This window comes from Lathamus discolor, chromosome 1, assembly GCF_037157495.1.
Source record: "Lathamus discolor isolate bLatDis1 chromosome 1, bLatDis1.hap1, whole genome shotgun sequence".
Taxonomy (NCBI): domain Eukaryota; kingdom Metazoa; phylum Chordata; class Aves; order Psittaciformes; family Psittacidae; genus Lathamus; species Lathamus discolor.
In genome coordinates, this window is record NC_088884.1 from 33,908,410 (window position 1) to 33,922,610 (window position 14,201).

Below are 14,201 nucleotides of genomic sequence, written 5' to 3' on the forward strand. Positions count from 1 at the left end.
TTTCTTGCCACACTAAGATAAATTAGGAAGTTTTTTTTGTCATCGAAGTGTTATTGCTGCATAACTGAGAAGTTTCTTACCTTGCTGCTGTGCTTCTTTTTGCTCACTGAGGGAGAACCGGGCTGACCAGGGCTGGGAACAGCACTGGAGGTGGCAGAAGTTGTTCCAGAGTGAACATGAGATCCCTTTTCGGCTCCTGATGAAGCAACCAGAGGCGACTGCTGTAGAGAAACCTTTTGGAGCTCTGCAGCCAGCTGTTTGGGATCAACCCCTGGGGACTTCGCTTTATCTACTGGATTAAAGTAAGACAGCTTTGTATTGATAAATGCTAGCCCTTTCAAATCCATCTTGCCATGGTACAGAACAGGATAATGATCTTTACAAATTTACATGTCATCTGCTTGTATACTTTGAAGACGCAAAAGGCAACCTCTAAGAAGCAGACATTTCCCCCACAACATCAACATCCCAATTCCAATTTTACTACTCAACACTCTGTCAACTGGTGTTACTCACTTCACAAGCTTTCTGAGAAGGTTATTCTCTAGCTGAAGAAAAATAGATCTTTCTGATCATGCTGAATTATACTGGAGCAAATTACAGTTTTAAAGACTGGCCTAAATGAAGAAAGTGCTAACTTTCACTGTTTGGAACAGGTCCAGTTTCACGAGCATCTGAACTTCATTTTAACAAGCTTTAATTTCAACTTTCTTTCTTTTTTTAATCAACTGGGAATTCAGCAAAACTGAATTCTGCTCCTGAGATAATTTATACAAAAATAAACAGAAAAGGAGCACAAAACCTTCAACCAAAAAATTAATCAAAGCAGAATAAAATGAAAGCAAATGAAGAGCAAAAGCCCTGATTCATCTTTCCTTATTACACACACCTAGGCGAGGCATCTGTGGTAGGAGTCTGATTGCCCTTCCTGATTTCTGGAAACAAGTGAGGAGAATTTACCCTTTGTAGACGACAATCTCCATTTCATAAAGAAATGAGGTCACATAAGTTCCATGTGTGCCCTCAAGTGCATAGAGTTAAAAGGATACTATGCTCGGCTTACTTTCCAGGTTCTCAGAAGTATGGTTTAAGAGGTTTAAGGCAATATGTTAGCCTTATCTTGCCTGCTAGGCTGTATCTGGGTTTTCTTTCTGAAGGGAGTTGAATTGTTCCTTTCTGAAGCACAGTCTGCAAAATGTCAAAGGTAATAGCAAGAAAGACTTGGCTTGGCAGCCAGTTGTTCCAACTCAGAAACCACTAGAAGATTGCTAGATGAGGGGAAGCATGCCTGCAAGAATAGGGCAATTTACTTTCACTTCTGTTCTTTCTCATTTTGTGTTTTCTTCATTAATGTAAACATTGTTTATTCTACTTCTATCCTTTCAAACCCAGTTTCAGTGTCTATTTGGTGCCTTTGGTGTTTTTGATTGGCTCACTATGGAAATAATTGTGGGTAGCTTTGCCTCAAAGCTCTGTCAGGCTCAGTTTTCACTTTCAGTTAATATGAATAACATTAATTTTCAACAAAGGTAGCTTGATGGTAAGTACATCAATACATGGTTAGAAAAAGGAGGATTTAATCCAGTGCACTGATTGATAAAAAAGCAGCCGCAAAAGCTCAGAATTCAGAATGGACCCATGAGATGCTGAGTGAAACACTCTTTTAATATCCACTGAGCTTCCTGAAGGGCTGCATAGCTAGTATGATTGTGGATGTTGGTTCCAAGTTAGGATAGATATGATTAATACCATGACTGGAGACTGCAGTGATGGCATTGATTGAACAGAAGGAATTCCTCCCAAAGCACTGGCATCTTAGAAGTCATATAAAAAAACTTCACACAAAGTGCTTCGTATTGCGTCCCTGTATCCTAGTAAATACTGTATTGTCATTGCTAGTAACAGGGATAAGCCTTGTATTGAGCTAACATAGGCCTTAGGGCTTCTGTGTTATTTGGACTTGCTCCATGTTGCTAGGAGCTTTGTTTTAGCTTGTCTGTCTGCAACACCAACTGGTTTATGACCAGATAGCTATGACCTTAATTTGTCTGAATTACACTTCACCTTGTATAATTGTAGAGTATAATCCGCATTCTTAATGTCTTTGATATATAACGGCACAACAGTAATTGCACTGTTTATACTGAAGTATTTCTGACTTCAGTTTTATAATGCAGCTTATAGGAGCACAGACCTGGGGTGACAGCAGAGTGCTGTAAGGTTTGGGCACAGGATGATAGCTGAGGGATACCCCAGGGATACCAGCAACCTGCTGGTCAGTTGCTAACACTGATGCAAACTTAAGAGCTGGGCAAAATAAGTTTTAGGGGCAGAAGGAACAAAAAATATGAATATACATACATATATATTACATATATGTGTATATATATATATTTCATATGTAAAGTGTATGATACCCAGTCAAGTCATATGCAATGCAGAGCTGCTGACTAGTGAGGAAAGAGCAAGGCATGCTACAAAACATAAAAAAGGCCCCAAGCTGATCCTAAAGTGAAGAGGACAGAATCGTGAACATCATCCACCTCCCAGCAAGGAGAAGTCAAAACCTCTCACCACACATATCACACTCCTCCCAGCAAATTCCCCAGGACATTGTGACTTGCTGCGATGCCCCAGGAGTGAAAGCCCTGCCCACAGGCCCTGAGGAAGCTGCTGAAGGGGGACGTTTATGCCACAGTTCTCTGTGGCATGTAAAGATGAAGGGGTAGCTAGAGGGAGCTTTTCCCTGGATAACAAATGTTAGCTGCAGTATTGTTACAGAGATTTCCTTTGTATTAATTAGATAATGTAGACTGTGTCAGTATGGATTGAACTGGGCTAATAATAATAACCAACCAATAATCAATGTTTGGCTCTGTATACAAGGTGTGGTCCCCTTTCTGCCCATGGCTAGATTTGGGGTGTAACTCCTGAGTGTATAATGCCAAAGCAGCAGCTTCTCACTCACCTGCCCTTACTGGCTCATGCAGCTCCAGGTGCTGGGGATTCTCAGAGTCTGAGAGCATGTTCAGGTCCCTAAAGAAATAAATAAGAAGCCTGAGACAAAAGAAACTCTTTCCTCATACCCTCATTACTGTATTAAATAGATAAATGAATAGTGGTTCATGACAGAAAGCAGCTCCCAAGCATGGCCCTTTCTTAGCTGATACATATTTGCAATGCTGTCAAAGAGCCGAGAAGATAAGGTTCTTTTAAGGTGAAATCTTTAATGGATTGGATGCAAATTTATACATTTCTCATGATGCTTAGATAACTTTAATATAAAGGATACAGATATCAGTAAAAAGTTAGAGCTAAATTACCATCTTTTTTCTAACTAACTCCAGCAAATTTGGTGAATTGTATGTGTGTTAATGAAAGGAGATTGTGGCCTGACAATGGAGATATTGTTTAAAGAAGTATAATTACTAATATCTGCCTCAGCTTATCTTTCCTTATTACTTCAAAGGCAAAAAAAGAACAAAGAGACCTCCCACACTCACAACGAACTCTTGGTAATTGTTACATTGATGCTTCGTGCTAACAAAGGTTCCACCTTAACAACTGTAAATTTAAAAATAAAAAAAAAAATAAAAAAGCCATGAAAAGCCAAAAAAAAAAATGGAAACAGAAAGATGGGGAAAAACTCACAGTCTTACACATATTTCTGCTTCCCCACTCTGTTGAATAATAATGCTCTGGACTTCTTCATAAGTTTTCCCAGTCAAGGGGATGCCATTCCATTCCAGCACCTGCATTCCTAGGAAGGCAAAACAGCATGAGGTGAAGTGCTCAATTTTTGACACAGGCAACACATAGAAAGCTTTGACAAGAAGATTTGATGTGACAGTCAGTGAATGCTGTTTAAATGGCACAACACATCAGCAAAGCCCTTTTACATCACACAGATTAGACTGTTTAATGTTACTGTCCCATTAGCTACAACTTACCTGTTGAAAAAAGACAAGAGATTAATTCCTTTCTGATTCAAACTATACATGCAGTCTTCACAGTCTGGGTTGCATGACATTGAAAAACTTTTGCAATATCAAAAACATGCACGCCTACCAACACGGCAAGAAAACAAATCATCTTATATATCAGACATGTCCTGGCCAGCCATGGTTTTGGAAGATAACTGTTCCCTACAGTGGCACATTGCTGGTAAGAAGCTGAGCCTTGGGCAGGAACTAAATCTGTGAATGTGATTTGGTAATTCAAATACATTTTCTCCACTTTGTCAGTTAGGAAAATACAAGATGAAAACAGTTGTGTTAACTGATTTTAAATGAAAAATGTACTTCCACATTTCAAATATCAGCCTGGAAATATTCAGGTTTAAATTTTTCTTCCATATCTTTTATTATGAAAAAGTGACAAAACAGCTGAACATAATTCATTATGGTAGATAAGAACAGAGCTATGATAACAGGCTGAAAAATACTGAATACTGGTCTAATACATTGTGTCTTCCAAGTGTCCAAGGACTGGGCCAGGAGATTTGGTATGGAACAAGGTATCGCTATAAGGAAGTTTTATGCTCAGTATTGACAGAGTCTATAAATCATAGGCCTATAAATCATGTGAGGTGCATTCTGATAAGAAATCTTTTGGTTACAGTAAAATGCTTATGAAAAGCAAACTGCAGAATTGATATCTGGGAGTTATAACTCAGGTTCTGAGAAGCACATTCATATTTTGATGTGGTTAGTTCTAATGATGACTCCAAAGAGATTAACTTCTCACGAATGTACAAATGTCAAAAATTCCAGCCTCCGGCTCTAGGAAAAAGTATTGCTTAATGGGACAACAAGATACTGAATTCTTAATAGTCCACTAAAAGCAATGTATTACAAAACAGCTAAAAACACATTATCCACACAGCAAGGAAAACCACAAACACTTAGCTAGCTACCACTTACACAGATAAAACCAAGTCTTCACGTGGGTCATATTTTTATTTCAAAATCCTGTGCTGTTGTATGTAACAAATGGGAAAAATAATGACATGAGATGTGGAGACAAACTTATAGGAAAAAATGATGCTAAATAAAATATAATGAGAATCATTCATGGAATAAAGCAGATGAAAATATTTGACAATGAAAGAATATGAGAAATAAAGACTATAACTTTACATTACAATTTTTTTGGTAGGATTTTGTAAATTAGGGTTTGAAATATCAGATATTCTCATAACTTCAGTAAGAAAGAATTAATGATTTTGTTTGCAGCAGTTTACAGAAATACAAACTGTGCTGAATGACTGAAATGTGATGCTCAGAAGGCAGTGAAGCCAGCTGCTTACTGCCAAAATAGATTTGCTTTTTCCTAAAATTTAGCCCCTTTCATTTACCAGCCATCATTCAAAACATGATCTGTCTTTTGCTTGTTAGAGCAGATCTGGTTTTAAGTTCAGTTCCTCTGGAATAAAGTGACAGTAATTATGAATAAAAGCATCTCCCCCTGATTTTCTGCCATACAAATATAACAGCATGCACTCTCCCTTTAGAAGGCTTCTAGAAAGGGAGTAACTGAAGTTATTTTTGTTTCCTTGTCAGTGTGTGCCCTCATAATGCTATTGTGGCATAGGATGTTGAGTACGACAGTACAAACTGCTTGAGTAAGACAAGAAAACCACCACTTCTATATATTGGTAATGAACAACAATAAAAGTGGGAAGTTTTAGATAGCTCAGATAGTGGTTAACATCCTTTAGTAGAAAAGAGCTTTGTTGACAAAACACATCCAGTACTGTCCTAGGTTTATCACATCTCCTTGCATGGCTTCAGGAGAAAATTTACCAGGGGAGCAGTAAGACTATCATCAACAACTTGGTTAAATTTAAAAGACCAGCAGGAAGAGCTTGGCTGAGTACCACTGCAGCACTGGGATGTGGAATTCAAGTCTAATTTCCACTGGTAAGAGTTTGACTGCTGAAACACAGCAGTCACTCACTTGGTCAGTAAGGCCAAGCACACATGAACAAAGCAGCAAACCGAACGGAAATTGAATCTCAACATCCTTGGCTCATACAGAGATCCATTTAAGCTGTCAGCATATAAGGGGTATTTTCTTTTTATTGACTGCCTTGTGGATTCATGAATGTTCAAAATCAAAGCAGTTTAAATGTGAGTTAATTGATCTGACTGATAGTCCTGAGGTCTAAGGAAAAGTTTTTAGGCATGAACTGATTTTTGTTTTCTTAAGGAGTAACTACTAAATGCTTTCTGCTTGAAAAAAATAATGTTACAAAGAAAACCTTAAGGGGTGAATGTGAGTCTAATCAAGAAAAGAAAAATTACTGAGAAGCCACAGGAGACTGGCGAAAAAAATGGTTTTTGGCAAAAAGCCAGCCACATTCTGTAGCTGGTCTTTGGTTTTCAGGACATTTTATCCACATTTCCACAACTTTGTGTGCTTCAAATCACCACTTTAGAAGACAAAACCCAAATCCCTGCCTACCAAGGAAGAACAAGTAATAGCCCTGATATTCAAATCCATGTTTTTTTCTAGCTTTTTTTTTCCCCCCTTAATTTTGTTGGGACAAGTACATCCTGCATTGATGGTGAGCAATGACTTATTTTTAGCAATATCAGCTCCCACAGTCAGCAGATCAGCTTCGTACATCAAGGCCTCCTCCCTGCTCCACTAAGTGTGCTGACACACATGATTTGCTCAGTCTTTTTGGTATCTACTTTATGGTGACATTTAGAACCTGGTATCAGAATAATTTTATAATTATTTCCCACTGATTACAAAGTAATTATTCTAGAAAGGCAACATCATGCATTTGTAACTGTCATGGAGATATCGGCATTTAGCTAGATTAATATCATCCTTTCCCTTAATAAAAATGTTAGTCCTATTCCACTGAAAGAGAGAAAGAAGCCTAATGTGTTCACATATTCTTCCATATACATATTACTGGCCACAGTTGGAGTTATCAAAATCAAGTGTACTTTTCCTCTGACACAGTATAGTCCACATTTCACCAAAAGCCTCACAGGAAGGAGAGGGGGGGATTTTATTGTATTGTATTATATTGCCACACTTAACACATGCACACGTGCATCTTAATGCTGTTCAAGATTGCCAGGCTCTTTTTAGCAACCAGTAAAGTGTAAACTTTTATTATTTTGGTTAAGGCATGTGTAGGCCTGTTGTCTGTTAAAAAATAACAATATAACCTAAAATTCTGCAGAACCGATTTCCCCTTCTGACATTTTGACTAGCCATTTAACAGCTTGTGAAATAGAAGCTAAGTCCTGGTGAAACTTGAAATCTGCTTTTAACACGGGGGAGCCTGGGACTATTAAGAAGTAACTTCTACCAGCCTACAGATGAAAGCACTTGAAAGAATTACCTGGAGAGCATTCAGCATGCTTTGTTGATCCTAGAAGATCTGTGAAATTTGGGGTAAGGGAATTTTTGGGTAGAATGTTTTAATAATGTGGAAAAAAACCCATCAGTTTGTATTCAAACCTAGGACCAGATTGAGCTTACAATGCCATATACAATTTCTCAGGAGCCTAAGTAAACTTGTGTCCAAATGCAAGGAGGTGGTCTACTGAAACTTGCTTGGACTAATCACATGGGTTAAACTGGTAATATTCTGCTGATAATTTTTATTGCTTGTGCTAAATAACTAAGCCCTCTAATGGCTAGTTAGATTTATTAACATCATATGTGCATCAGCTGCCAGGAAAAAGATGTCTACATAGCAGCAAGGGCTATATTGGTTTTGCTACCTGTTCAGTCTCTTAAATGTTTTATAGCTGCTCAATCAAGAACTGAGAAATGCAGCTCACTACTAATGTTCAACTGCATCTATAAAATAAAGCACATTTAAATCTTAAATATTTCCATATGTTTACAAACACTGCAAAATTGCAGATCATCCAGAGAGGTTCTTGAGTCTCTGTCCTTGAAGGTGCTCAAAACCCAACATGACACAGCCCCAGGCACACTGCTCTCACTGACCCTGCTTTGAAGAGGGTGCTGGTATTAGGTGATCTCTAGATGTGCTTTCCAGACACAGCTGTTTTGTGATTCAGTATAAAATAGTTACATTTTGATTGAATGACTATGCTAATGCTTTATCCATATATGCTGTAGTTCTGTATCAAAGGAAACAGAAATACACAATACTAGGGGAATCAGATCTACAGTGTGATGTCCATAAACAGTGCACAGTTCCATGAATTAACTGCTATGGTCTAATGATGATGATAATGTTAATGAATAATTGTTCCTGATCTCTTTGAACTCTTGTACTTGAGTAGGTATGGACTCAAGATATTTATGTGGGAGTTTGGGTTTTTTTTTCAAAAGAGGAGAAATATTTAGCACAATTAAAAAGCCTGCAAGTATTAAACGATCAGAAAATAGTTCCATGGATATTGCTGACATCCGTGTGAGACTAAATGTCATAGCTTCTTTTATAATCTTGGCTTACATTCAGTCTTAAAAGATTAGATAGAATTGAATCCTGTATAATGGATCACAGTAGTTAGGAGAAACTTAAACAAAAACAATTATTCTTTGTTCTCCTACTTTTTGGTACAGGTGCTTTGATGTAGTTCCTTTGGGCAGGCTCTGCCCTCATTAAGTAATTACTAATTAAACTAATCAACTGTCATCCTATTTAAAAATAAACTGTAAGAAATATCTGAGAGCTGATAAAGAGAACCATTGTCTTACCGCCTGTTTTAGGAGTTGCAATAAACAAAAGATATCTAAGAGTGAGTGATCAAAAAAATATTACCAACTATGGTCTTGATCCAACAAATTAGAAAACACCCTGAATTTTCAAGGAATTTCCTACCACTGAATTTGTTAAGCAATGGTGATACAGACCCATTGACATTAAAATTGTCTGTTGCTTTTAACGGCTAACAGTGAAGACTAGATGATATAAATATGTCAAATGATATCGTTATGTCAAATGTACTAACCTACAAGCATTTCAGATGTGTATCTCTTTAGTGCATATACAATCCACATGGCTAGTGGTGGACCCCAGGTGCCGAAGTGGTAGAATTGTTGTTTGCTGTGTCACTAGAAGTTTGTAATTACTTCTAAAAAAAGAGACTAGACATACATAAAAACTTTTATTTTTCCATTTTGTAGAGTCTCAGAGATGCTCTCCTATTGGAATTTAAAAGATCTAGGTATTAAAATATTAGAATAGATCCTCTGGTTTTGGTTACACTGTAGGTATATGCACAGCTTGCTGTGGTTTATTCTCTGGTTCTTCATAGCCTGTATTGTTTATTCTTATGCAAAAGAAACCTGTCAGTTTGAGCTGTGTTTTTCACTGGTCCAATACTCACAGAGGAAAAGAAAATTGGACTTTGTAGGCTTGCAGCTTCAATCATTAAAATGTGAATGCTGGTGGTGTTCTATTTCATAGAAGATTTAAAATTCAGAAACATTACATTGAAATCCCAGAAAGTGCTATGAAAGTTAAATGTGCACTCAGAGCAAGAAGAAACAATACCAACTTGCAGCCTGACATTCAACATTACATTGCTTTACGGTCTGTGTTCTCCAGTTATTTTTCTTTTTTTTCTAAACCTTTGAGATGGTTAAAAATAAGTTTATGAATGACAATGTGTTAATGTATTTCCCTGTACTGCTGGGCATGAATAACACCAAAACTCATTACTTTTTGTAGACACCTTAACTTCTTCTTCCATTCATCATTCACACCCAGGCTGAATATTTTTCTTTATTACAATAATTATTATATAGACAATAGTCACAATTCTTAAAAATGGATATGTTGTTCATCAAGTAGAGATAATACAATAGGCCTGCCTATGCTGCATGGCATACTAAAAAGTACAGCCAGAGCAACTCAAGCTTGCATCTGGTGTGTGCTTGGCATTTACAGGCAGTTATATGCCACACCTCTGATTGGTACAGCTGCAATTAAATATCCTAATACTAAACACCTCTCCAATTTAGTCTGCCTTTTACATATATATATGTATATGTATATATATGTATATATACTGGTGCTTGAGTCTGTAGTTCACGTTTCAATTTGAGCTATGCTTGGGCAACAAGTAATGAGCTGGATATATTTATATGACCTAAGCTGAAGCTCTTGGCAAGTTAAATGAAGGTTAAAGTTACTGTTTATGAAAAAGAAAACCAAACCCCCTTATTACATAAAAGATAAATTTACAGTTTCCACCACTTTTATATCATTATATTACATTAGAGTTACAGTTTCACTGAAGCTATAGAGCATACTGATTTACTTTGTTTCAGTAATGTCATATGAAAGATTAGGATTTTGCCAGAGATGAGCTTCCTGTAGAGAGCTCTAAGTTACCCTGTCACTATCACTTTATTTTTACAAAATAAATCCACTTTTAAAAGCAGTTTACTATGAATCCAGATTAAAAACAAACAAATAAACAAGCACAACAACATGCAATTATATATATATATGTTAGAATGAAAGAAGTTGGTCTATTTGAAAGTCACTTAAAGATTCACCTAATGATCAGGAAACCATGAGGCTGCGGGAATTTCTTTTTGTTCTCTCCTTCATGAGTGGTATATAAATAAAACCCATTATTTTTATGTGGATTTAATGTCAGGTACGAATTTAGACTACTATAACCCCTTTGCATTCTATATTTATCAATACTGTTGTCTTCAGAATTCAGCAGGGATCTATTTTTCAATTTCCATTTTTGAGGAAAAATTATTTTCATTTATACAACTGCAGTTCTCTTAGTCCAGCTTTTATCAGTTACAACTGAGAATGGATTGATATTTGGATTTGAAAATTTCTTTGGGAGAGACAAGAAGTACATGTTATGAGACGCAAGCCTAGTGTTCTTGTGAAAGTTACAGTGTCTGAAGAATCACTCTCTGCATAACTTAGTTTCTAGTCTCCTTAAGAGTATAAATTACTGCAGCAAACCTGTCAAACAAAGTCTCTATAAAACACTGTTCTATTGTCAAAACAATTAGACTTTAAGCACGACTCTTCATTTAGATTAAAAGAAAACTGATATAACGTCTTAGTATTAAAATTTCTTTTGTACTTCCAGACAGCAAAAAGCTATAATACTCTGTCTTCTACAGAGGATGAGTGAAATTACCCATACCTCATGCAGGAGGATGCCCATTGGCTGCTGCTGAGATACCCATGGCCTGATCTTGCTCAACAAGTTTAATCTCTGCCAAGGTCAAGCCTAACATACTGGATCCAAGACAGATCCAGACTCTATAGCCCCATTAGTGCTGGTGTCTATATGTCAATGAAGGACACCTCCTGTCTCTTCTCCATCACCTTTTCTTCTTCAACCAAAATATCCCCCACTAATGAAAGAACATAGAACAGGTTCAGATCAGTCTTCGTTGCTCTATCAACAAAACAGCAAACGTATCTCACTCTGTGGTACCCTAGCTGCCACTCAAGTGGCAATAAAAACTGAGTCAAGGGAGAGAACCTCATCAAGATTAGGTCTCAGCTCTGTCAAGCAAAGCTAAATAATAGAAGCCTTAAGACTGGTATGGATGAAATACAAATGGGAATTTATATATGTAGGACTTCTATAAGGAATGGTGGAGGGTGGAAAAGGAGATTCATGACACATAGATTAGCAGGTCGTCAAGATCCCAATGCATTTACATGTGGCTTCCCAAGAGACTTAGGTCAGGAAAGGGAAAGCAACCCTAAAGAAGATAGGGCAGAGCCACACTTTAGCAAGACATTGACTAAAGCAAAGTGAATCCATAAGGAGACAATGTCAGGAACATAAAGAACAGAACTGAGGCCATAAGAGCTCTAGATAAGGAAAGAAATGTCAGAGAATAACTCAGCAACATTTTCCAGTGACTCACAGAAGTATGGACTAGAGAAACATCACAACCACCAAGAAAAGAGCACAATCATCATCACCTTCTAAAGATGTGCAAAAGGCACCTTACCTCTAAGACCGTTATATGGCTGCCAATTTAAGAACCCAGAGGAAGACTCAGTAGCTGGTATCTCTTGCTCTCTGCACATACCAGTTGCATACACAAATCCTGGTGCTTAGGAGAACATGGGTTTGAGAGAATGGGTTTATTTAGAAAGCACAACAAAGAAAGAAAGAAACAAAAGAAAAGTTACTCTGAACCTGCTGCCTCTTCAGAGCCTCTTCAGTTGGCGGTGGAGTCCCTGAAGAGGCTCTGAGCTACAGTACCCTGCGGGATCAACCCTTTGCATGATGAAGCCATGGCTGGTCTCCAGCAGTGTCACCACTAAGGAACTAGAGTCCAATTCAGAAAAAAATGGAATTACTGGGATAATTTAAACACTGAAAGCATGCAAACTAAGCAAACTTAGTTTGGCAGCAAAGGCCACAGCTATGCACTGAATGGCAATGCTACTTAAGGTCACACACAAACAAGAACAGAAAGTTTTTGTGACTCACAGTAAGCAAACACCACCGCTTAAGCAAAAAGTCAAGCCTTCTTAATGAGCATGACTGAAGACCTCAAATAACACTTTGTTATATAGGATAGAGTGAGATCTTTCCTTGATGTGTTCTGTCAGATAATCAACCTCTCTACCCTGGGGTGATTTGACAGTTCTGAAACTATGCGAGTACTCAAATATGAAGTAAAATTTACTCACTGTTATCTCGTTTGTGAGGGTCATGTATTTGTCATTTGAGGGTCTGAATTTGTGAGGGTCAAGGAAATTGAATACAAACTGCTGGCCTATATGCAGTTCTGATCTCCTGTATGTATCTATTTTTCAACTGCATATAAAATTTTCCTTTTAAAAAAAGTTTGGGGAAATTATGTTCTTCATAATGTAAGTAGGTAGGGTAAATCCTTGACATTATCTTGGAACCAACATGTTCATGCTCTAATTCAATCAGAGATAAATTTTCCAGTCACATAGTGAGTTTTCAGATAGACAGATTCATTCTAATGAAGTTATTTAAAAACCAATTTAAAAATTTTGGAATTATTTTAGCTGGAAAAATTAAGTCATTCTTTACATTTTTTTTAAAAACAAACAAAAAAACCTTTTTAATTTCAAAAGTACTTTTCCTACATAATTTTTTTAATTGATTTAATATTTAATTTGAAACTGAAGAAGTTTTATCTCCCACTTTTGCAAGAAGAAAAGTTTGTTTTATAAGAAATCCAACTTCTATTTTTATCCCAAGATAGGTACATAGCATAGCCATGCCAAAATATGACAGTGATACAGAGTTTGCCACATTTTATTTTTTTTTCTAAAAAAAAAAAAAAATTGTTATATTTGGGGGGTATTTTTTCCTTGTTTCTCACATTTTCCATCATGGAACATCATGGAGCACATTTATTTTATTATTTGCTGGTTTCCACTAGCAATAACGTGAGCCACAGGTGAAAATGTATAAAATTATCTCTTATTTTAATTTGTCATCACATTTTCAGCATATTTAGAACAATAAAGAAAAGACTTGGATAGCAGTATGTATGTTTCAGGGAAGAACTGTCATGCACACATATAAAATCTCCCTTTTGGTTTTACCTTGTTTTGGGCTTAGAGTCAATGTGCCAATTTTTATTTGTTAAGCATCATGCCTCATATCCTCAGCAGCTGTCTAGGAATTTTGAGTAATTAATGAATGAAGAGACTCAGGCTTCTCTTAGGATGGCTCATCTCAACTGACACCTATTTGAAATGAGATGAATCATGTCCCTTCAAGCACCTTTCTTTCACTTCTGGTTAGAAAAGTACCCCATAACATAAGCTTAGGTAAGATATTTACTTTTCAGACACCTAAAAATATGTGCATCAACTTCCTCACTTGTCACCTAAAATTATAAATCTGTCTTAGAAACAGAAATGGACTTTTTGTCCTCAATTTAGCAAACTGGCAGCTGTACCTTGCCAACAATGAGAAGAACAAACTGAAAGTGTACCTCAAATGAAGGGAATTAAAGGGGCATCATCACAGACTGGGTTGTAGTTCTGTTTCTGCTTCAGCCAGCTAGGTGACCACCACAGGCAATTCAATTAGCCTCTTTGTGCCTCAGTTTCTTTATGTGTTAAAAAGGAATTGTGGAATGATAATGGTGTAGTACATTAACTATGAGATTTGCAAGTGACAAGTGTTTTTTAGTAAAGAAAAATGTTATGATCATTCAGTTTTTAAAAGTACAGTTTATATATCTGCTAGACAAAT

At 36.8% G+C, this 14,201-nt stretch overlaps 1 protein-coding gene across 1 annotated transcript in view; it reads right to left on the reverse strand.

The window, feature by feature from the left end:
* Positions 1-14,201, reverse strand: part of PCLO (piccolo presynaptic cytomatrix protein) — a 359,578-nt gene that overhangs the window by 82,501 nt on the left and 262,876 nt on the right. The window contains exons 12-14 of the mRNA XM_065667248.1: positions 3,652-3,760; positions 2,969-3,036; positions 81-292 (exon numbers count right to left, since the gene is read on the reverse strand). Coding sequence (XP_065523320.1) covers positions 81-292; positions 2,969-3,036; positions 3,652-3,760 — 389 coding nt within the window. The remainder of the gene's footprint in view (positions 1-80; positions 293-2,968; positions 3,037-3,651; positions 3,761-14,201) is intronic.